Source organism: Danio rerio, chromosome 11 (assembly GCF_052040795.2).
Source record: "Danio rerio strain M-AB ecotype USA chromosome 11, GRCz13ab, whole genome shotgun sequence".
Taxonomy (NCBI): domain Eukaryota; kingdom Metazoa; phylum Chordata; class Actinopteri; order Cypriniformes; family Danionidae; genus Danio; species Danio rerio.
Genome location: NC_141031.1, coordinates 40627242 through 40651577, shown reverse-complemented (window position 1 = coordinate 40651577; position 24336 = coordinate 40627242). Strand labels below are relative to the sequence as shown.

At 35.8% G+C, this 24336-nt stretch overlaps 2 protein-coding genes across 4 annotated transcripts; one reads left to right on the top strand and one right to left on the bottom strand.

Moving 5' to 3' along the window:
* Nucleotides 1-7651: 7651 nt before the first annotated feature.
* Nucleotides 7652-13274, bottom strand: snrpe (small nuclear ribonucleoprotein polypeptide E). Its single transcript, NM_201004.2, is given in 5 exon segments — nucleotides 7652-7846; nucleotides 7955-8033; nucleotides 11364-11426; nucleotides 12783-12809; nucleotides 13099-13274. Coding segments are annotated over 5 exon segments (279 nt in total). The 5' UTR covers nucleotides 13153-13274; the 3' UTR covers nucleotides 7652-7790.
* A 572-nt stretch (nucleotides 13275-13846) lies between these two features.
* Nucleotides 13847-23879, top strand: yod1 (YOD1 deubiquitinase). 3 transcript variants are annotated; one of them, XR_015501950.1, is made up of 4 exons: nucleotides 13847-13896; nucleotides 16136-16360; nucleotides 20735-22105; nucleotides 22680-23879. XR_015501950.1 is itself a non-coding variant. In NM_001017716.2 (3 exon segments), coding segments are annotated over 2 exon segments (906 nt in total). In that variant the 5' UTR covers nucleotides 13853-13896; nucleotides 16136-16152; the 3' UTR covers nucleotides 21433-21698.
* Nucleotides 23880-24336: the final 457 nt, after the last annotated feature.

The window sequence follows — 24336 nt, the reverse complement described above, 5'->3', positions numbered from 1 at the left end:
TATTTTCACACTATAAAGAACTTTTACTGAGACAAAATATTTCCATCGATAAAGGATCTTTTTTGGGACAAGTTTTCATGGATGTTAAAAGTTATTTGGGGGCAAAACATTTCCATGAATGTTAAAAGTTTTGGGGGGGTGAAAATGTTCATGGACGTTGACCTTTTTTAGGACAAAAAGTTTACATTGATATAAAATGTTCTTCATGGAAGCCTCAATGCCAATTTACTCTTTATATGCGTGAAAATCAAGTTACATACCACAAGTTATAGGATAAACTAGAGTTTTGTCATAAACTGTGGTTAAATATTGCAGCAAAATCTTTGTAATGATGCAGTGTTGGTTCAGATCAAATAATTGTGTGTTTTACAATTTTGTGATTCTGCTGGCAGAAAAAAAAATTCAGTACAAGGAATCTTTAAGCCAAATATCAGCAAGAACTAAACAGGAGTTTGCATTTTGTCCACTGGTATGAGTTTGGCATGGAATTTTTATTTTTGGTTCTTTAATTTAAGCAAATTTGCATCAAATGAAACAAATATTCATGAAAAGTAAACAGCTACAAGTTCATTTTGACGACTTCTTGATTTTAAAGGGATTGTTTACACAAGAATTAAAATTCCATTATGATGTTATCATGCACAAGTGGTCCCAAACATTTATGAGTTTCTTTGTGCTGTTAAACACACACACAAAGATATTTTAAAGAAAGCTGAAACCATTTGTTTACATAGTAGGAAAAACAAAAACATTGGATGTCAAGAGTTACTCACCTTTGTGCTGCAGTGTTTCCTCCTGTCCTGTTTCTCCTATAAGTAACCATACTTTAATTCTGGACGAGCCCCCAGTTTGTTTCGACCACAGTGTCTCAGATTATGGTTGAAACACAAATGTAAATAAATTAAATGATAATTAAACAGATTATCATCCAGCCATTTTACAGGTTTTGATGTTCTAAATAACTTTTGTTTCCACCATAATAAACCGTCATTGGGACTAACATGTTTAATGGATATTAAAGTTTTTTGGGGGGAAAAAGTTTCCATGAATGTCACATTTTTGGGGAGAAAGGGAAGAGGGGCATTTTTTTTTCACAGATGTTAACCAATTTTTTTGAGAACAGAAAGTTTCCATGGAGATTAAAGATTCTTCATGGAAACCTCAATGACAATTTAGACTCGTAATATGCATGTAGAATCAAGTTATACCACAATTAATAGGATAAACCAGAGTTTTGTCAAACTGTGGTGAAGCTAAATCTTTGTAATAATTCATTGTTTCTTCAGATCAAGTAAATGTGTTTTACGGGTTCCGCTGGCTAAAGATTACTACATTATGAGCAAAAAAGGAGAAAAAATCAATAGTAAGGAATCTTTAAGTCAAATATTTACACAAATAAAACAGGAGGTTGCATTTTGTCCATTGGAATGACTTTGGAAAGGTATTTTTATTTTTGGTTCTTTATTTAAAGCCAATTGTGCATCAAATAAAAACGATATTCATAAAAAGTAAAAGCAACTTCAGGGTCATTTTGACGACTTCTTGATCATAAAGGGATAATTCACACAAAAATTTAAATTCCATTATAATTCTATCATCCGCAACCAAACCTTTATGTGTTGCTTTATGTTGTTAAACACACACACACACACACACACACACACACACACAGATATTTTGAAGAAACCATTGGCTTACTAGTAGAAAAAAACAACACTATGAATGTCAATAGTTACTCACCTTTGTGCTGCAGTGTTTCCTCCTGTCCTTGTTTCTCCTATAGGTAATCCTGCTTTAATCCCGGACGAGCCTCCAGTTATAGTTTTAACCCCAGTGTCAGATTATCATCCATTCATTTTACAGGGTTTGATGTTCTAAATAACTTTTGTTTCCATCATAATAGACCTTCATTGAAATTTTTTCATGGATGTTAGAGATTTTTTTGGGGAAAAGTTTTCATTAATGTTGGGGAGGGAGGGAAGGGGGGCAATTTTTCCACAGATGTTAACCAGTTTTTTGAGAACAGAAAGTTTCCATGGGTATTAAAGGTTCAGATCAAGTAAATGTGTTTTACGAGTTCTGCTGGCCAAAGATTACTGCATTATAAGCAATAAAAGAAGAAATAAATTACAGTAAAAAAATCTTTGAGCCAAATATCAACAAGTATAAAACAGGAGGTTGCAATTTGTCCACTGATATGAGTTTGCTAAGGTATTTTTACTTTTGGTTCTTTAAGCAAATTTTGCATCAAATAAAACAATTATTCATGAAAAATAAGCAACTGCAAGTCCATTTTAGCAACTTCTTGAACTTAAAAGCCTAGCTCACACAAAAATGAAAATTCCATCATAATTTTATGAGTGGTCCCAAACATTTGTGAGTTGCTTTATGTTGTTAAACACACACACACACACACACACACACACACACACACACACACACACACACACACACACACACACACACAAAATATAATTTGAAGAAAGCTAAAACCACTGGCTTCCATGGTAGGAAAAACAAACTATGGATGTCAATAGTTATCCCTTTCAATCATTCTTCAAAATATCTTCTTTTCTGTTCAACAGAATAAAACCCCCCTCAAAATGACAGAATTCGGGAGATCTCTCCCTATAAGCATTATTTTTCATCTGGATCTGACAAAATCGGAGCAAATTTTGCACATTGACCTTTAAAAGCCAGCTGAGGCGCAGACTGAATGAACACTTAAGTGATGCGCTGATATATTCGCAAGGGAATCGACTTTATGCAACATGTGGTTGAAGCCACAGTGAACGAGTAAAAGCCGTGTGGTCGCTGTTATGAAGTGAGCTCAAAGTGTCTGGAGTCAGCAACTGACTTCCTGCTGCATCTGCTCTCCGGCTCTGAAACACACACGCAGTGATTCAGATCGCGCTTCCTCCAGGGGCTGCCAGTGAGTGCCCTATCTAGTGCACTCAGCCGCCACTAACTCACACTTCAAAGCCCGAGCTCTCCTGCTCTCTGGCAAAGGCATCCGAGCGCTGCTGACGCGCTGCTCTTTTCATATTTCCAGATTATCATCACACTTCCCCCCTTGAGGAAGAAGACCGTTATTGAAATCTCGATCTTTGGGCTTAAATTAGTTGTTGGGGGATTTGAAACTAATACCACAAACTGCAGCACACAACAACGTTTAGATAAAGGAATGCAGATGTATTCATCTCTAAGACAATCATTACATATCGATTATTAAAGTGCAACTTAGTTGTTTTAAAGATTGTTCTATAACTTTGTTTTCAAGGTAACCATTTAATATTAAATATAAATATTTTTTTAATTTTAGTTATGTAATTTATAGCCTATATAAACATGAACATTTTAATTCTAAATATAACTAAAGATTTTCTCAAATACATAAATGCATGTGCGTATATAAAGTGAGTACAGTGCTCAGCATAAATGAGTACGGCTCATTTTAAAAATGAATATTTTAATCCATTTCTCAGTGAATAGGCAGTGTATTAGGTCCATTTAAAAAACACAGATTTATTAAACAGATATATTTCTTAAAATTATATTTTAGTCACCAAAAATATTTAGAAATTGAAAGAGAATACAATTAAATTCAACCAAAATATTGCTAAATTTCAACTAAATTTTTTGGTCTTCTTGATTTTTACTCTTTTTTTTTTTATTTGTATTAAAAATTTTTCTATAACTTAAATTTGGGTGTGCTACTTTTTGAACTGTTATTGCAAGTTATTTTGTTAGATAAGCTCCAGATTTGGCTTCAGTACTGACTAATCTAACGTATATGCACAAATATAATATTGCATGGCTTCCTATAAAAAATATGAATGTAATTTAGATGCTTTATATTTATATGCTGAGCACTATATATATATATATATATATATATATATATATATATATATATATATATATATATATAGAGAGAGAGAGAGAGAGAGAGAGAGAGAGAGAGAGATAATTAATTAATTAATCACACTTTAAAAAAAAATTTAACCGTGATTAATCGCGATTAATCGCATTTAAAAGACTGATACTTGTAATTTTGCCTAATCAAAAGTAAAATTAATGTAAACGCAAGACAAAAACTATTTAAATCCAACAGCACTTATAGTTTCTGCAGGTTTCACCAAGTTAAATTTAAGACATTTCAGGACTTTTTGAAAGGCCATTATGAATGGAATTTTGGACTTATATAGGGATAAACTCTCCCTTTTTGAAGGGGTTTTTGCTTGAAATATCCAAAAAAAAAAAAAAAAAAAAAAGATTAAAACTGAATACATCTAATAATATAAAAATAATGATTTAGTTTGAATATTTTATATATGTTTAAATATATCCGTTCACAAACCCTATAACCCTTACCAAGAATAGAACAAACCAGCTGTCACTTACTTTAGTCTACAATAATAATAATTTAATAATAATAATAAATATATAGGTCAGGTCAGTGTTCTCAGCAATAAATAAATGGAGAACTTTTAAGCAAATGTTACTGTAAGGAAAGTAATGAAATGCTATTATTAAATAAAAAGTTAAACGTTTCATTGATATGGATTGTTGGTGATTGTATGGGTGTTAATGACCAGATTGAGTGGCAAAACATGAACAAAAGAAAATTAAGACCTCTTAAAAAAAGATTAAAGATCTACAACACAATATTTCAGCAAATTTAAGACATTTTAAGACCCTGTGGACACCTGAATACACACACACATTTTCAAGAGAGATGTATTAATTCCTAAAACACTAGAATATTATTCATTCATTGTCTTATCGGCTTAGTCCCTGTATTAATCCGGGGTCGCCACAGCGGAATGTTTTTACGCAGGGGATGCCCTTCCAGCCACAACCCATCTCTGGGAAACATCCACACACACATTCACACAAACACTTATACACTATGGACAATTTAGGCTACCCAATTCACCTGTACAACATGTCTTTGGACTGTGGGGGAAACCGGAGCACCCGGAAGAAACCCACGCAAAGGCAGGGAGAACATGCAAACTCCACACAGAAACGCCAACTGAGCCGAGGGTTGGACCACCGACCCAGCAACCTTCTTGCTGTGAGGCGACAGCACTATCTACTGCACCACTGCCTCGCCAACACTAGATTATTTGAAACTAAAATATACACATATAATTATATATAATATTTGTATACAAGTTGTATAAGATATAAAAATATCTCATTTTTAAATTTCATTAATCATCTATAGATGGATATTATATAAATTACGGATTGCATGTCTAATTATATAAATAGATATTATATAAACTACACACATGGGTTTGTTTTTGTGAAAAGTGGGTACATGACATAGGTTTTCGTTCATTTTATACTGTTCAAATTGTATATTTCATTGCCCTCGCCCCACCCTACCCCTAAACCCAACCATCACAGGAGACTGCCTACAGCTTTACTCTCTGATTAAACTCATCCTGTGTGATTTATAAGCTTTTTGAGAAATGAGGACGTTACCAATGTCCCCATATTTCACCTACTTTTTGTAATACCTGTGTCATACCTATTTTATTATACAGATTTGTGTCCTGATATGTCAAAAAAACACGTACACACACACACACAGGTACTGTATGTGTACATAAAATATAATGTATAGATTAAAATGCAGCTTAGTTGTTTTAAACTTTGTTGCCATGTATTATCAATTTGTTTTCTATGTAACCATTTGATATTAAATAATAATTTAGTTAATTTTAAATCATATTACAAAATGTTTAATTCTAGCTATTTTCCAATACTCTCTTCTTGCAGTTGTAGTTGAGAACCATTATTAGCCTATTTCATTCCACCATTATGACCAAAATTAATCTTAAAGATTGAAAGGTCATAATAAATAAAATAAAAACAGTTTTAACCAAGTTATTTTAAGACTGTCACCCAATGACACCAAAGTGACAGCTGTGATATATAAAATAAATAAATAAACCTTTCACCACAGACTTTTTCACCAAATGACCGCTGTGATTATAAATAAAGCTTAACCCACCAAATACTGATTAAATTTTTTTACAGATAAAAGATTAATAAATAAATTAATAAAATAATAAATTAAGACTTCAATGTCTGAAAACATGGCTCCAATCTGCTTTAAACGATTCAGGGATTTTTTTTTATTCAGCAAAAGGGGTTTACAAATAAAAAAATCTATACACTGTAAAGAGTGATATGATTAATTAGTCATGACAGCATTTGTTTTGGTTCCTTAAAACTTACTAGCTTATTAATTTAGGTTAATACTTTAAGTAAATTATGTTCTAACTTAATTTTAAAAGTTACGCAAGCTGTTTTAAGTCCATTTAACAATATACTGTATGTTCAATGAACCCAGAGTTAATTTGATTCAGCTCAAAAAAAAAGTCAAGGCAACCAGTTTTTTTATGACAGCTACAAACTGCAGACATTACTAACGGTTTATATACTAAATGATCTTCAAAAATATTAAGAAAAATCATATTTTAATGTAATTTTTAAAGACTTTTAATATCACAGTGCAGCAGTAAAACACATTGGCAGAAAAGTTTGTTATATGGGCTGTGTGTGTGTGTTTGTGTGTGTATATATATATATATATATATATATACACACACACACACACACACACATACATATTTATTTTATTATTATTATTAAATGGCACCGTTTACCCCATGCAAAAATCTTACCGTTTGAAGTTAGTCCAAGTCAACAACAGTAGATAATGTGTAATGTACTGCCATCCAGTGGCCACACGATTAGCTGCAAAAAGGTGTCAACTATAGTTACAAATTCTTTAGAGACAAATACTACTCCCACCAACTGCTATACTTGTGGTGCATGTTTTTGTTGTGCACAAAAACAAGTCTAATCTTTCAAATAATAATATTTATAAGAGGTTAAACACGTTAAAGCAGGGGTGTCCAAACTCAGTGCTGGAGGGCTGGTGTCCTGGAGTTTACCTCCAACCCTAATCAAACACACCTGAACCAGCTAATCCAGCTCTTACCACATATACTAGAAGCTTCCTGGCATGTGTGCTGAAGCAAGCTGGAGCTAAACTAAACAGGACAGTGGCACTCCAGGACTGAGTTTGGACACCCCTGCACTAAAGTTACAATAAAGACAGTTATGACTTTAAATCAGCATATTATTTCTGAAGGATCATCTGACACTGAACAATAGAGAACTGTTGCTAAATCTTCAACTGATTAAATATAATCAAATAAAATCTGATTTTAAGTTTCCCTATTTTACAATAATATTTTCCTGTATTTTTGATTGATTACGGCATTTGGTGAACTCAGGATACCTTAAAAAACACCAACCTCAAATATTTGAGAATTAGCTTTTTGTTTAACAAAATGAAGCGGTCATAAGAGTGTTTCCAGTCAGAAACAATACTGTGTACTTTTTATATTTTTTTTTTTGTGGGGGATTTCATCGATAATAGATAGAACAGTACAGAGTATTGAAAGAAAAGCATGCAAAGCAGAGAAAGGGGGAAAAAAAACATCAGCATAGGACCTCAAGATGGGAATCAAACTCGGGTCGCCTTGAGCAGCAGAGTGCATGCATCGATGGACTAACCACTACGCCATTGGCACAATACTGTGTATCATACTAAATCCAGTAGTCTGAAACAGTGAAAAAGGGGTTTATTTTGGAGATTTAGAAAACAACAAAAAGGTTTCCACAATTATAGGTCAGTCAATAATCCAAATATTGAGAAATGAAAACAAACATTAACAGCAAACAAATAATATTCATGTGGATCAATTGGACACACTCTGCAGCAACGTGATGTTGTCTCCTTTCAACATAATCCGTCCTGTTAAATACAAAAAAAAAACCCTCATTGTGAATTTCTTCATAAATTTCTTTTATTTTTGCTTCTCTGAAATGCATATTTCACCACAAGTGTGAAGTTCACACTTACCCAAGGGCTTCCTGTTTTTGGTCTTCATGTGAACCTCCTCCGCATCGTCCAAAACCAAATTCATGTACTCATCAAACCCCTTGAAAGAAAAGAAATCATAGAGGCTTTTTAATAAGACTTGTGACACAGTTGATATGAAAAACTTCCATATTTCCATAAAAACAATCCATATTTAAAATGTGTAAATAAATGGGCATATCATGCATGGTGCACTGATGTGTCAAATATTTAGTTTTTTTTACAAAAAAAGTGTTCATTTATTTTTATTTATTTATTGCCACATCAGCAACCTTTGGCTGTTTCGTGGCAAAATGGATATACATAAAATATTACATGATAAAAACATTAGTATTACAATAAAAAAAGTTACTTTAGGCGAATATATAAACTCGAAATAGATCAAATTCACAAAAAAATAAATCAAAAGTTAAATATGATTTTTTAGTTCAATTTGTGATAAATTATTTAAAATTCTTTCTGGTGATACCTTTTTAAAAATGTCCATCAAAATACTCTCCTTAAATTTTGTCTAATGGTTTTTAAAACTTCCACATTCCACCAAAATATGTTTTATGGTAAGAGCAGCCCGGCAGTAATTACATTTAGGTAATAAAAAGAGTGTACATCAGAAAATAAAGAGCAGGACTGGCTTGATCAAGTCAGCAAGTCAGCAAGAGTAATAAGTCACAAAAATTATTATAATGCCTTAAGCCTCATTCACACTACGAGTGACTTGCTCCAGCAAAGTGAGTGAGCAACTTCTGGAGACCAAGTTGAGAATCTTTCAACTATGAAAAGCAACTTTCTTGAGTGATAGCCAACAGGAGCGCGAGTAGAACTCACATGACCCTCTCTCTGCTCGCTCAGAGGCTGGTTGTGTTCTCCGTGCTCTAGACCTACACAGACCTGCACTTGCAGCAGTTCACCACCCTGAGCGGCACGCAGCTTCAAAGTCACTGCTAGTGTGAATGAGGCATTACTCACACATACATACACACACCTGGAGCATGTATACACTGAACCTTGGATTGCACTTGAATGGTCAGATGTGCATCGAATTATTGCATAATATCTGCATTCGTTTGTGCATTAGGTCTAAATATTAAGAAACCCTGCTGCTGTGTGTCTTTCTTCTTTATCTTTAAAATAGATTTTAAAAACTTACAAAGAACTACACTCACCGGCCACTTTATTAGGCACACCTTACTAGTGCTGGGATTGCCTTTTGCCTTCAGAACTGCCTTAATTGCTGAAGAGTGAAAGAAAATATCCCCACACCATCACACCACCACCAGCAGCCTAAACAATTGACAGAAAGCAGGATGGATCCATGCTTTAATGTTGTTGACGCCAAATTCTGACCCTACCATCCGAATGTCACCGGAAATGGAGACTCAGACCAGGTGTCTTTTTTCAATCTTCTATTGTCCAATTTTGGTGAGCCTGTGTGAATTGTAGCCTCAGTTTCCTGTTCAGAGCTGACAGGAGTGGCACCTGGTGTGGTCTTCTGCTGCTGTAGCCCATTCATCTCAAGGTTGGACGTATTGTGCATTCAGAGATGCTCTTCTGCAGACCTCAGTTTTAACGAGTGGTTATATGAGTTACTGTTGCCTTTCTATCAGCTAGAACCAGTCTGGCCACTCTCCTCTGACATCAACTAGGCATCTGCGCCCACAGAACTGCCCCTCACTGGATATTTTCCCTTTTCAAACAATTCTCTGTAAACCCTCGAGATGGTTATGCATGACAATCCAAGTAGATCAGCAGTTTCTGAAATACTCAGACCAGCCCTCCCTGCACCAACAACCATGCCGCGTTCAAAGTCACTTAAATCACCTTTCTTCCCAATTTTGATGCTCCGTTTGAACAGCAGCAGATCGTTTGGATAATTTCTATATGCCAAAATGCATTGGCTGTTGCTCAATATGCAATCTTTAGTGGTCTTGCGTCCTTGTAGTCATGTAATGTCATCATCAGCTGCCAAAGTTCAGTTCCAAAACTCAAGACTGCAAGAACAGAGGACGCGTGAAACTTCCCGAATGCGTTCTTGATATTGAGGATGCAGCGATGCAGACTTGAGCAACGATCTTGCTAGAATTCCCAGAAGTCATTGCGACTGGAGGTGGGAAGCACCGCATTTTATTTAGATTTATTATTAAAGTTCAGAGATATCACTTATTTACCTCAGGAGTTTCCCTAAATGAAACGGTAAATATAAACATTACCATAGACATCTTAATAAAGGAATAAAGGCAATAAGGGTGTTTGTTTGCTGAAATTTGTATTAAAATCTGTTTTATTGATACTGTGCAACGTATATTTATAATGTTTTTATGCAGAGTATATATTTTGAAAAGGGGAAAAACAATAACTCATTGTATGAATGCTGTAATGTTTAAATTTTAAATTAAAACGAGCGAAGGTCACGTGACCATCAGGAAGAACGCAGCATCCCATTTCCCACTGGATGCGTTCCCTGTTCTCGTGGTCTCCACGTTTGTTCTTCCAAGAAAAACTGGCAAGACTGGTCTCCACAAGAACGCAAGTCCAATCTCTGCATTCTTGGAATTGAGAAACAGCCATTGAGTTGCTGCAATGTGATTGGCAGATTAGAAATTTGCCTTAACGAGCAGTTGGACAGGTGTACCTAATAAAGTGGCTTGTGAGTGTATATTGTACTGATAAAAGGAGTAAATATTATACACCGATGATGGCATATTTATAAAAATAATAATTATAATTCCCAAGTGCTGATTAGCAGAGAGATTGTTCCAGCACATTTTTAAACAAGTATTAATTACTAATTTCTTTTGTTTTTGCTATATTATTTTTAAAAGATACAAGCATTCAGCTTAAGGGTAATTAGCATTCATAAGCAATGATTATAAAGCATTCGTAATCAGGGAATCATTGGAGAAAAGTGGTTTGTTCTGAAGCCAATCAAAAATGTAAATATTTCTTAAGGGGGCTAATAATATTAACTTTTGAGATTATTTTTAAAAGGTCAAAATTGCTTTACTTCCTTCCAAAGTAAAATAAATGTACATCTTCCAGAGGAAAAAAACATACATGACATATCGAGAAGATTTCCTAGTTTTCTGTTCAACAAAAAGAACTCACATTTTCACAGGAGGGCTAATAATATTGTCTTCTGCTATATTAAATAAATACTCATCACTTTATAATGAATTGCAGTTGAATATTGATTTATTGATTCAATGCATTGATTTAATTAAAGAATCCCAGTAGGGCTGGGCAATAAATTGAAGGCGATTTTTATGCGCATTTTGTCAGTTGTGAATTAGGATTTAGCTAACCTGAAAAGGTAGGATTGAGTTTTCATTTCAATTGATCAGGCAGCCCAGATTCCCAGCTCTAGTGTTATTGGTAAATCGGAGACTTTACTCACGATGATGCAACCCTCTATCCGCATGTTGACCTGTTCGTACAGCCACACCGAGATTCGGGAACGCTGCAAAGAAGCAGGAAAATTATTACCAACTGCTCATTTAGATTTTGTGCCAAGTGGTTTAAACAAAACAATTTTTAAAAAACATTGTAAAAAAAAAAAAAAAAAAAAAAAAATTGCTGGATTGTCGGAACCCAAAATTGGGTCAAATATGGACAAAACCTTTTTTCTAATGAAATTTAAATGTCACTTTTTAACCCAATGTTTGGGCATGTCGATATTTGACCCTAAAATTATATTAAATTATATATATTAGATAATAGTTTAATTTTGAGTTTAATCATAATGGAGTAAACGGTTGGGTGAGTAAATAGTGAGTACATTTTAATCTTTAAGTAAACTGTCCCTATAAGGCTTGTGACTGTGTGAACATTTCAATATTTCAAATTTCAAAACATCCGGCCACAAGAAATGTTTTGTAACTCTAATAAAGATTAAATAATTTACAGTGAAGACTCTGCAGTGTTGATTATCTGAAAACTATAATTATATTTTATCTTTACTATATTTTATTTATCTATGCTTGTAATTGATCTGTTATGTATTTTTCAAGATTCACTCCTCTACAAAATTCCCCCAATCAATCCAAATATACCTGTTGAATCATATAGGTAAAGTTGGTTTTATATTTACACATTCATTCATTTAGCACTGCAGTCTCTTTATTATTTACCATGTTACGTTAAATATTCAGAATTAGCATGCACGTATGAGTTCTAAACAACATTAACACTATCTAATTCACTGTGAACAATGTACTTTGATAGTCATTTGCTGCTCATATGATTTCCCCATTTACAATTTGCAAAGAATACTTTTCTGTAATTATATTATTAAGGGGAAAGTCTGAATATCAGAATATAAAACCAACTTTACCTCTATTTAAATCACCAGGTGAAATAGTTTTCACATCGCAATATAGATCACAGAAATACAAAATATCGTAAAGTCAGATCTTTTCAATATCGCGCTAAATCAAGTGTACAGATATTTGTTCAACTAATTTCTCTGACTTTTCCAAAATTCTGTGGATTTCCCTGTTTTTACAAAACTTTTCCAGGCCTGCAAAATGCTGTGTCAAAATTCCATGACTTTTTCAGGTTTTCCATGACCTGTATTTTATTGAACGTGAAATTTAGAATGTGTGAATATAATTTAACAAACTTTACCTCAATGCTTACAATATTTTCATTTCTGAGAGAACTACCACTTTTGATATTTATCAAGACATCTATAAATCAGCAGGTATAACAGAATAAAGACTTTACTCTACAAAAATACAATAAACACATGAAAAAATAGACATATGTGGATAGATAAAAGCTTGTGTATGTCGCAGATTGAAAAACAAGTACTTACATTCTGTAGATACCTGAAAATAAGGTTCTGAAAGACTCGTTAAGGAAACAAATGACATAGAAACACGATACATAACCTTTTTCATTCATTTGTAACGCAGGGACACTGTTATAATCAGCTCAAACATTGCTAAAAGTATTTAGTATTCAAAATGTTAGCTAACACAACTTATATTACCTACAATAATATGCTAAACTATATTATATTATACAATAATATGTCAAAGTATATTACATTATACATATAACAGCACACATTCAACACATATCGGTACAATGGCGAGAGCTCAATGCAGCTATTTGGCCTGAAAGGATACGATGGGCTGCACCATGACCTTTTGAACCTTCTGTCCTTGTCCTCTGTACGCCATTCTTCTCAATAATATCCGGATGTTATTATAAAAAGTGACAAAATGTGATATTAAGTGTAATAGTTATTGGCGCGGCAACGAAAATCTCACGTTGGCTGCTATTGTTTCAATGGCGGCGCAAATCCGGAAACAGAATGACGCAGATAATATGGCGCGCTGATTCTATGTAATGCCTCCTGTGGCTTGGGGAGACACTACAGAAAGGCAGATTCACACAATTTTATATAATGCTTTATTTAAACTTTATATAATGCATACTACTATTAAAAGTTGTTAAGACGTTATGTACAATGATAATACACCGGTTTCAAAGCAAAAAAAAAAAAAAAAAAACAGAAATGTGCGCACATCTAAAAATTTCAAAAGCAGGTGCTCGATCAGAAATAAACAAAGTAGCAAAAGATCAAAGATAATCGGCATACTCCCACTTTAGCTCTCAAAAAGTCCTTTGATGACAAAAACTTTCGACCATGGTCTTTATACCGGTTTCAATCAGCATTTACCTCATTTAAACGCTTTATTACATAAAAAAGTACAGCTATTCCATTTAATTTCTTATTAAATATACCAAGGCTCCGCTGATATTGAAATGTAATGCTATTGACGCATTAATAGATCATAGATATATGTAATAGATTACATTTGAAGCGTAGTTTTCGACGTAGTACACAAGGTGTGTGTGACGTACCGCGCAGGCTTTTGCACGGTCAGTGTGTCTGTTGTTGTTTAAAGAGACGCTCGGCGGTGAGTGATTTAGCCATTTTTATTACATTTAAGATTATATTTCTGTTTATCCTTAATAGTACACAATTCTAGTGAAAAACTGTTCATTTTAATACGACTTAACTGTATGTAAGCTGAGCTTTTGTAACGTAATGTGGCATGGCTATTAGCTAGCCTAGCTTATCTTGTTGTCAACATTGGCAATTATATTACTTAGCTCGATCTACATTTACTTAAGGGAGAAGAAAATAAGGTTAAAAATACTGAATTGACTAATTGTATATGTATATGTTGTTTTAGTTTCGCATCAAACTCTAGAGTTTATTGTTTAGTAGTTGTTTCTCAATAGCTCAGCACAATCCATTATCTGTAGTGACTCTTAAATATTTGTATTATTTAAAATATTGGAATATATTTGTTACCAACTTAGTATATTTCTCTCTTGTTTCGTTGTGTATTTGATATATTATGTATTTATAATCTGTATAAATAATATATATTTTTTTAAATTGTCATTGAAAATCTGATGTTTTCTTTGTTTATTTTGTAAGTTATACTTTGTCCATCAAGAGGACATTTTCTGCGTACTCTGTGTACGTCTGTGTACTCACTTCAGCAAGTTCTGACACAATAAAAATAATTAAAAAAACAAACATGCTAGGAATTGCATACACAAACAAAAAACATATGCACACGGTCGATCTGTGTTGGGAATCAGAAAGAGTTTTATTTCCAGGTATGTTCACATATTTGAGAAATTTGGTTTCGTGACAGAGCTTGACTGTGCAACATAATTACAGGGACAGGACAAAAAAAAAACAGACAATACATACATTTTAAAAACAGAAGTAGTGAATGCAAATATACAATATTATATATAAAATATTCTAAATATTCAACAGTCTGACTGACACTGGGATAAAGGCCACACACATTTAAAGGGCACCCATGATGAAAATCAACATTTGTAAGCTGTTTGGAGAGAAAGTGTTGGAGTTTGTAAGTGTAATTTGTCCACTGTCATATTGGAGTGATACAAACACAAGTCTTTTTTTATTTTTATTTACTAACGTAAAAAATAGGACCCAAATCCAAGTGATTTTGAGGCACATCGCCACTTGATGTAGGAGTGCAATTTTATTTTATTTTCCCCGCCCACCGAATTGATTGACAGGCACCATGTTTATATAATAGCATATATACACATAAATGTATAAGAAAATAAACTGAGATTCCAGCTCCAAAGTTCCAAATCTCTGTGATTTTTATAAGTTTTATAATATATGTTCATATAATTTTTGTTATAAAGATAGTAAAATCAGTGTAATTGATGAATTATTATTATTATAACCTTTATTTTACCAGGATAGACACATTAAGATTAAAAATCTATTTACAAGAGCGTCCTGGCCAAGATTAGGCAGTACACAAGTCACATGAGTCCAACAGACAACAAACAAAAAACAATTTACAGTTAACATGAATCACACTGACAACTATTTAAAACATCTACAAACCGTGTTTCAACTTCTAAAACTTTTATATATAGTCTTTTTAAAAGCATGTAGTGAAATCAAGTCTTTGAACTGCAACTGTGTTTGCAGATTATTCCAAGCAAAAGGTGCTGCGTACTTAAAAGCCTTTTTTCCCATCTCAGTCCGCACTTTAGGGACAGAGAGTAAATAAATATCCTGTGACCGAAGACCATAGTTAAGAACAGGCTTTTTACAATGTAATTCTGGAGTACTATAATCACCACAGACGCATGGGATCAGTAAACGCTAATATGTGTTTGTGTCCTGCAAACGGCATTTGTGTGAGACTCATCATTTCAGTAAGGCTTGAATAAACTACACCACGAATGCATCAAATAAACATGGTATTTTTGAGCTGTATTTCAGCTTTGCCCAAGTCCGTCACTGACTGCTGTTTATCTGACGGAATGCATGATGAGAAGCAGGTGGGAACGGTGGGCGGGGAGAAGCAGCTCATTTTCATTTTAAGGCACAGGCTACAAAAACATCTACACCGTACTCGAGATTAAAACGGGCAGATTCTGGTGGCTTTAATACATAATCTGATGGGTATTTTCGGCTGAAACTTTACAGACGCATTCTGGAGACACCAAAGGCTTATCTTAGATCTTGTAAAAGGGGTAAAATAGGTGCTCTTAAAAATAATCTACATTTCAGTATTTGCTCTGTTTTGAATGTTGTTCATCAAATAAACTTGCTTCGTGAATCTGTTTTTTTGTGTTCAGAAGTGAACAGGTACAGGATGCTGCGTCTGCGTTGCAAAGCCAAGAACGGGACCCATCTGATGCAGGGCCTTACACACCAATCTTGTGTTCAGGAACTCAAAGATAAGATCGAGGAGCTGACAGGGATACCATGCGATGTACAGAAAATCATGGTCGGTTATCCACCGTCCAGCCTGGATCTACGCAACGGTGAAGCCCATCTCAAAGACTACCCTATCAAATCAGGTTAGCAGAACACACATAGTTATCTTAAAGGTGCAGTAGGTGATCTGCAAGAATGCTAGCATTAGCATAATAGCTTAGAAATTTTACGACCCTCCCCTGCCGTCCAAAGCCACACCTCATTAAGTCATGAACAGACGAACGTGCACTTATTTGATAAAACACTAGGTCATGTCATTCACCATGAATCACCAGTTAGAAAACTCTATGGAGTCACACACTTTATCAAGCGTAGTTGTGGACAGGCCAGCGGGTGCAGGAATTATATTTCCCTAAAACTGAGTCACAGGCTGTCACTGTTCAAAAATGAACACGTGTGTGAATATAAATCAAACTTCACCTCAGTAAAGCTGGTTAGGCGGAAGAGCATGTTTCCTGATGTTTTGTTGTTAAACTAAATAAAAATCAGATCAGAAAAAGCAGTGCTAAAACAGAAATATCCTGTCTTCTGTTTACAATACACTTACGTTTACGTTATCAAGACAACGAGTGACTTTTCATTTTCAATTGTGCTCGCTGATCCTCGTACATCGCTTGTTTTCATATCCTTTTACAATTGAACTAAACGAATGCTCAGGGCTATTTTACCAACTATATTATTGATGCTGTAAAAGGTACTCCATTGAACTTGAAAACAGCAAATCTTCTGCCAGTGGCTGAACAACAATTCCATGCATATGAACCCATTCATAAACAACAAAACAGTCTACATAAGCTTTGTGTGGCTAAAATTGTTTTAAAACACACCTGTCTAAACGTAATACTTCAGCCGTGGTGTCATCCTTCAGATTGTTGTTTTGAACTGCATAACGTCATTTCCCTTCAGCGTGCAAAAGTAATTCCGATATTTATTCAGGGTTTAGAAAAGTTTTGATTCTGCTTATTTGGCAGAAGCCCTTTTAGAAACAATCTTTTTTTAATGCATACAAGGCCACGTCGGTCTTTCAGCAAGAAGTTCAGGATGATGCAGAGTTTGCCTGACGTCTCTGTCAGCTAGTGATCCGTGCTTCATGTGTACGCGCCAGTGACGGATCTGTCTGCTTAAAGAGGCTGCGCAGAAGTTTACATTTAAATTTGTTGACAGACAGTTTGAGTTACCTGTCGTAATTGAGTTATTTGTCGGTCCGACAATTTTTAATTGGATGAACATTTTTTGTCTCATGCCTTACCCAAAATATAAAAATACATATAAACCCATTTAGATCCTTTAAGTCACTACAGGTGTGCCCCAGGGTTCAGTTTTGGGTCCGCTGCTATTTATCATTTATCTTCTTCCACTTGGTTATATTTTCCGCAAACACCAAATCCAATTTCATTGCTATGCAGATGACACCCAGCTCTACCTATCAACCAAACCCAACCACAAACTCCCACCTTCATCCCTTACTAACTGCTTTGCAGACATCAAATCCTAGTTCACCACAAACTTCTTGAATTTAAATGACAATAAAACTGAACTTCTACTTATAATTACACAATCCACTTAAAATAAACCACATAGCTTTTCCATTCCCACAGAGGATTCTGTCGTTACCCCCTCCCTTCAGGTTAAGAGTCTGGGGGTCATCTTCGACAGCACCATTTCATTCACTGCACATGTTAATAATGTCACCCGGTCCGCTTATTTCCACCTTCAAAATATAAATCGTTTACATCCTTCCCTCACACCTTAGTCAGCTGCCATACTTGTTTATAGTTTAGTCACATCCCGTTTAGACTACTGTAATTCCCTTCTGTTTGGCCTCCCTAAAAAACTCTTCATAAATGACAACTGGTACAAAACGCCGCAGCCCGCATTATCACAAAAACTCCCTCTGTCTGTCACATCACACCCATTCTACAACAGCTTCACTGGCTTCCCATCTCTTTCAGAATGAATTATAAAATACTTCTTCTCACCTTTAAAGCCATCCACAATCTCGCTCCTCCATACCTTGCTAATCTTGTTCATATCGCCACACCTTCTCGAACACTCAGGTCTTCTTCTTCCATTCACCTCACTGTTCCCTCTATCCGCCTTGTCACCATGGGGAGCAGATCCTTCAGCCACTCTGCTCCTCAGCTTTGGATTTCACTTCCTCCTGATCTCCATAATTTAGACTCTCTTTCACAATTTAAGTCCAAACTCAAAACACATCTGTTTAGAACAGCCTATTGTCTTTGACCCGATTGCATTTTTAAAGTTTGTATTGTATTCTATTGTTTTTATTTTAATTGATTGTTTTAGGTGTCCTCTACGGTGACCTTGAGTGTCATGAAAGGCGCCTTTAAATAAAATGCATTCTTATTATTATTATTATTTTAATCAGTACTATCGGAATGTGAAGAGACTTTCAACAAGCACAACAACAACAACAACAAAATGTTTCTGAAGACAATCACCTACTGCACCATTAAGGTGATCAAATACATGCAAAAATGTGTTAAAATGCAGCGCTTAGTGATTAATCGCATTAACCCCCTGTTTGTTATGAAGAAATAACTGATCATAAAGACTTAGGGCCTACTCACACTATGCCATCCGTACCGTGCCCAGGCCCGTTTCCTGGATCGTTTGAGAAGTGTGAGTGCGCTGAATCGGGCTCAAGCACGGTTCACTTGGCCGGCCCTGGCCCGGTTGGAAGAGGTGGGCCTGAGCGTAGTTCACTTGGGCTTTGGCACGGTACGCTTGTGTGTGAGTGCAAAACGCGCCAAAGCCCGAAACTGAAAGCGAGACGTGACTTTTAAGGGACTGTTTCATATAGATTTATTAATCATTACTGTTCAGTAGGGATGTAACTGTATTGTAAATACCGTCATACCGCAATATAAATTTTTTTCGATATTACCGAAGTCGCATGACTCGGTAAAACTATAGGTCTTCTGAGAAAATTTGCTCAGGCGAATGAAGCGAACGGGAGGTACCGGAAACTACAATTCCCATCAGCCCATGCTTGACCATAATCCCTTGCGGTCTGTTGTCGCTACAGATCCAGTCATGCGGAAATGGAGTGTGCTGCTAGAAGCGGGGATGAAAAAGAGCTGGAAAACTCTAAAGCGGGTGTTGTCGCCGCGCGCGTACTGAATAGCGGTGTTGTCGCGCGAGTTCTTATCAGCTGTGTTGTCGCGCGCGTACTGAATAGCGGTGTTGTCGCGCGAGTTCTTATCAGCTGTGTTGTCGCGCGAGTTTTTATCAGCTGTGTTGTCGCGCGTGTACTGAATAGCGGTGTTGTCAGCACACTGTTCAGATTGATGCAGACAAGAGATCTCTATCTTACTCATGGTTTGTCCTCTCAAGTGGGGGAAAGACAATGCACAACGTTACCCACTGTTGTCAACCTGGGCCAAGTCATATCTCTCTGTCCCAGAAACCTCAGTCCCAAATGAGAGGGTTTTTTTTCTGTTGCAGGGGACATTGTAAATGCCCAGAGATACCAGCTTTTACCAGATTATATTTATATGATAATTTTCCTTAAAACCCATATCTATCTAAGTGAGTGAGTGATTAAATGTTGAATGTGATGAGTTTTCAACAATACTAAATTGAAACTTAATTTTTTTTTACATGGTTTAATATTTTTTTGTTATTAAAATTGAAGTTCCTGTTTCAAAGCTTACAGATAGATGGCTAATTTGTATGTCATTGACACTTTTGGCACTTTTTTGGAGTATTTTCATAAGTTTTGTTTTTTCCTGTAAATGATTCAATAAATACCGTACCGTGACATTCATACCGAGGTATTACCGTACCGTGAAATTCTGATACCGTTACATCCCTACTGTTCAGTGAACGGAAACTGCCGTAGTTTATTAAAGACACAAACTCCTCACGTCACGACAGCTGCGCGCCTTCAGCAGAGCTCCTCATTCCTGCAGCATGAGAGCTTTATGATTGTTTATGAGCGCCAAAAGTGGCGGATCTGTTCGGCGAAATATCTGACTGCGTGTCCCCGCATCCCTAAGGACTGTTAGGCGAAATATTTGACGTCATATCGAACGACTGAAACTTTATAACTAGAGAAATCTCCACTGTGCTGCTGAGTGAGAGAGCGCTTCTCACTAAACAGCCCAGCAGCGATGACGTAAGCGTGCCGAAGCCCGTTTGTGGTGTGAGCGCGTGCCATCAGGGGAGACGGGAGGGGGGACAAGCGTGCTTTGGCACGGTTCGAGGCAACTGTACCTAGTGTGAGTACGGCCTTAAAGATGAAATGGCATGTGAAAGTGAAAACATAAACAGATCTGCGCCGACATACGACTGATAATCGTTTAAAACAATCGTGATAACAGTTATGACCAAAATAATGATGATCTTGATTTTTCCCAAAATCAAGCAGCCCTAGTTCATTCACATTTATTTTTAATCGTTTTCCTCATCATAGTTTTTGTTTATTCCTCCAGGAGACACTTTGATTGTAGAGGAGGAGAAGAACAAACCCAAACCCCCAGTGCAACCCACTGTGACCAAAGGGCCCAGCTTTGAAGTGACCCCAGTCGTCGAGCGCCGCGTAGTGCCCGCCGACAACTCCTGTTTGTTTACTAGTGTGAACTACGTAATGGAAGGCGGTGTGTACGACCCGGCCTGCGCGTCCGAAATGCGTGGTCTCATCGCACAAATAGTAGCCAGCGACCCCACCGCGTATTCAGAAGCCGTTTTGGGCAAAACCAATGAAGAATACTGCACATGGATCCGTCGAGATGACACGTGGGGAGGCGCCATTGAAGTTTCCATCCTCTCCAAGTTCTACCAATGTGAAATCTGCGTTGTGGACACTCAAACGGTACGCGTGGATCGATTCGGCGAGGATGCTGGGTACACCAAACGAGTGCTGCTTATTTATGACGGGATTCATTACGATCCGCTTCAGAAGGTGTTGCCTGGTTCTGACGTCCCTGCGCAGACCGTGTTCTCCACCGTAGATGATGTTATTTTAGCTCAAGCGCTGGAACTAGCGGACGAAGCACGGAGGAAACGGCAGTTTACAGATGTCAACCGGTTTGCTTTGCGCTGTATGGTGTGCCAGACTGGCCTGGTAGGGCAGAAGGAGGCAAGGGAACATGCCAAGGAGACGGGCCACACCAATTTTGGAGAGGTGTGATGTTCTCGGCTCCATATTTAAAATCACCGCCGCGTCACTGCCACGCCATCTGACATGGTACCTGCTCTTTCACTGCTGCCTGTTCCAGCTCAGTACAGTCCTCTACCTCACATTGTCTTCAGGAGACTTTCACGTGTCGAGTTACCCAAGAATACAGTGTTCTTTTGGTTTCAGTTTACTCTTGAAGTATTCAATTGTGCTTTTTTTTTCTTTGCCTGACGTGAGGACAAGCCGTCTGTTTAAACCAAAATGTTTAAAAGGGATTTTCCACTACTTTCAACCCGTCTTGTTTGTTACGATGATTACAATACTCGTATTATGCTGATTTGAAACACATCCAGGTCATATTTCCACTCAGAAAAAGAAAGAATTTCTATACTGTTCTGCTAATATCACTACGCTTTCAAGAGAATCTGGCACACACATATACATCCTCCTGCAGTAATTTGATATATTTTTGAAGAATTTCTACATTACATGTTTGCTTCATTTTGATTCGTTCGATTGCAATGATTTTTAATTAAGCTAAAACTTGCTGTATTACATTTTAAAGGGATAGTTCAGCCTGTAATGACAACAAACTCACTATTTATTCACCCCAGTTTCTTTCTTCTGTTGAGCACAATAAAATATATTTTGAAGATTGACTTCCATAGAGGGAAAAACAATGGAAGTCAATGGTTACCGGTTGCCTGCATACTTTAACATATCTTCTCTTGTTTTCAACATATAAACTCAAAGTTTGAAATGAGTAAAGTTTAATTAAATAATTACAGATTGGTCATTTTTGGCTGAAATATTCCTTTAATATATTGTGGAAAATGTATGAAAGTAACGTATGCTAAATATAAGTCTTAATTCTGGTGTTAAATGTGACCTAGACATGTTTTTAACCCATGACCTCATGTAAAAAACTTTTAGAACTGACAATATGTATGGCAGAATCGCAGAAATACTGGATTAAAATCGTCTAGGGGGATGAATCGAGATCGCGATCTAATTTCTACATTACAGGCTTGCTTTATTTTTATTCCTTCATTTGCTAATTTTTAATTAAGCTAAAACTTGCTGTATTACATATTAAAGGGATGTTTCAGCCTGTAATGACAGTGAACGCACTATTCACTCAACCTCAAGTGGTTCCAAACCTTTGAGTTTCTTTCTTCTGTTGTACACAAAAGAAGATATTTTGAAGAATGCTGACAACGGGTAACCATTGACTTCCATAGTAGGAAATACAATGGAAGTCAATGGTTACTGGATTCCTGCGTACTTCAAAATATTTATGATTAAATAATGACAGATTTGTCATTTTTGGCTGAAATATTCCTTTAATATATTGTGGAAAAGGTATGAAAGTAACAGATGCTAAATATAAGTCTTTATTCTGGTGTTAAATGTGACCTAGACATGTTTTTAACCCATGACCTCATGTAAAAAACTTTTAGAACTGACAGTATGGACAATGCTAGCTAAACTATTGATAGTACTAAACAACTAATGAATTTAAGCAGTGTTAAGCATTAATATTTTGACATTATGAGTTCATCGAATCATGTATGGTAATCTCTCCACATGCAATGTGCTTTTGGATGTGGCCAGATAAAACGCTGAAGCAAAGCTGAAGACATGCCTTTGATGATTTCTAATTTACACATGGCATTAATGTATTTATATTATACCTGTCTTTGTAAGGTCATAAGCACAGCTTCTGAACAATCGACGATGGCACTACATGAAGTCTTACGTTCACTGGCTCCATTGTACCTGTTACTTGAAATAGTCACACAAAATGAGTTCTCAATATGGTTTGTCAGTAAGATAGCTAGCTAGAAACATGTGGGTTTTACAATTGAAGTGGACAACCAATGGTGCTGATAGTAGATTCTCACCGAGTCTGTAGATTTTGTTTTTGTTTTTCTCTGAAGGGCACTTGTGTAATTTCTGCAAACGACCACACAAGATTGTTTTATGCAAAATGTGTGCATTCTTTCTCAAGTGTCAATGTCGTATTGTTAGCACGAGTGATTGTAGTGAAATTTGAAAAGGAGAGATGTGTAATATTGAACATATTCCAGGCATTTTACGGAGGAACACGTTTAGATGTAGAAAAGTATTAAAGTATTAGCTGTGGATGAACTGTAGAGAGAAGACCGCTTGTAAGGCCTGAAGGTGATGTACATTCTCAGTATTTTCTGTCAGGTACAATCCACAAGGGTGTTTACTCGTTTGCAGCTTTTTTATTTTGGAGAAATGTTGCCATTGCAAGGCCAAAGGACTTTTATTTTTTATTATTTTGCAGTGCTTTATTTATTTTTAATTGCCGTGATCAGTGTTTTATCTACACTAAAGTAACTTTGAGTGAGGAACTGCATGTACAGCACTCATTGCTACAGAATCACTGGTTAATACTGGGTTAATGATAAATAAACTTGAATTGATATAAATATTTTGTTTGTGTGTTTTTTTCCTGCTTATCAATTGGTGTTTACTAAAATACAAGCATTACTACTACAATTACCAACACTAGAAAATTTCCATTTAAGCTTTATTGATTCTGGAAAAAAAACGTTGACTTTATTAAGCACTACACCCCACTGTCAAATGTTGCCAGATATTATTGAATGTTTTATCTGATAGTTGCGAGTTATAAACATTTCTAGGCTATTCTAACATTTTTTAAATTAAAATTACCACATGTTTTGATATGTATTTAGTAGGGTTGTCACGATAAAAACTTAAATAATCTTACAATACCAGGGTTCAACGCTAATGATTTTTACTACTGGCTCGATCGGACCAGTGGTTCAGATTTTTACTTGCCCTGTAAATGTTTTCACTGGCCCGACCAAAAAATAAATACAAATTAATAGCTATTTCTTAGCCACAAATTAAAAATTGTGT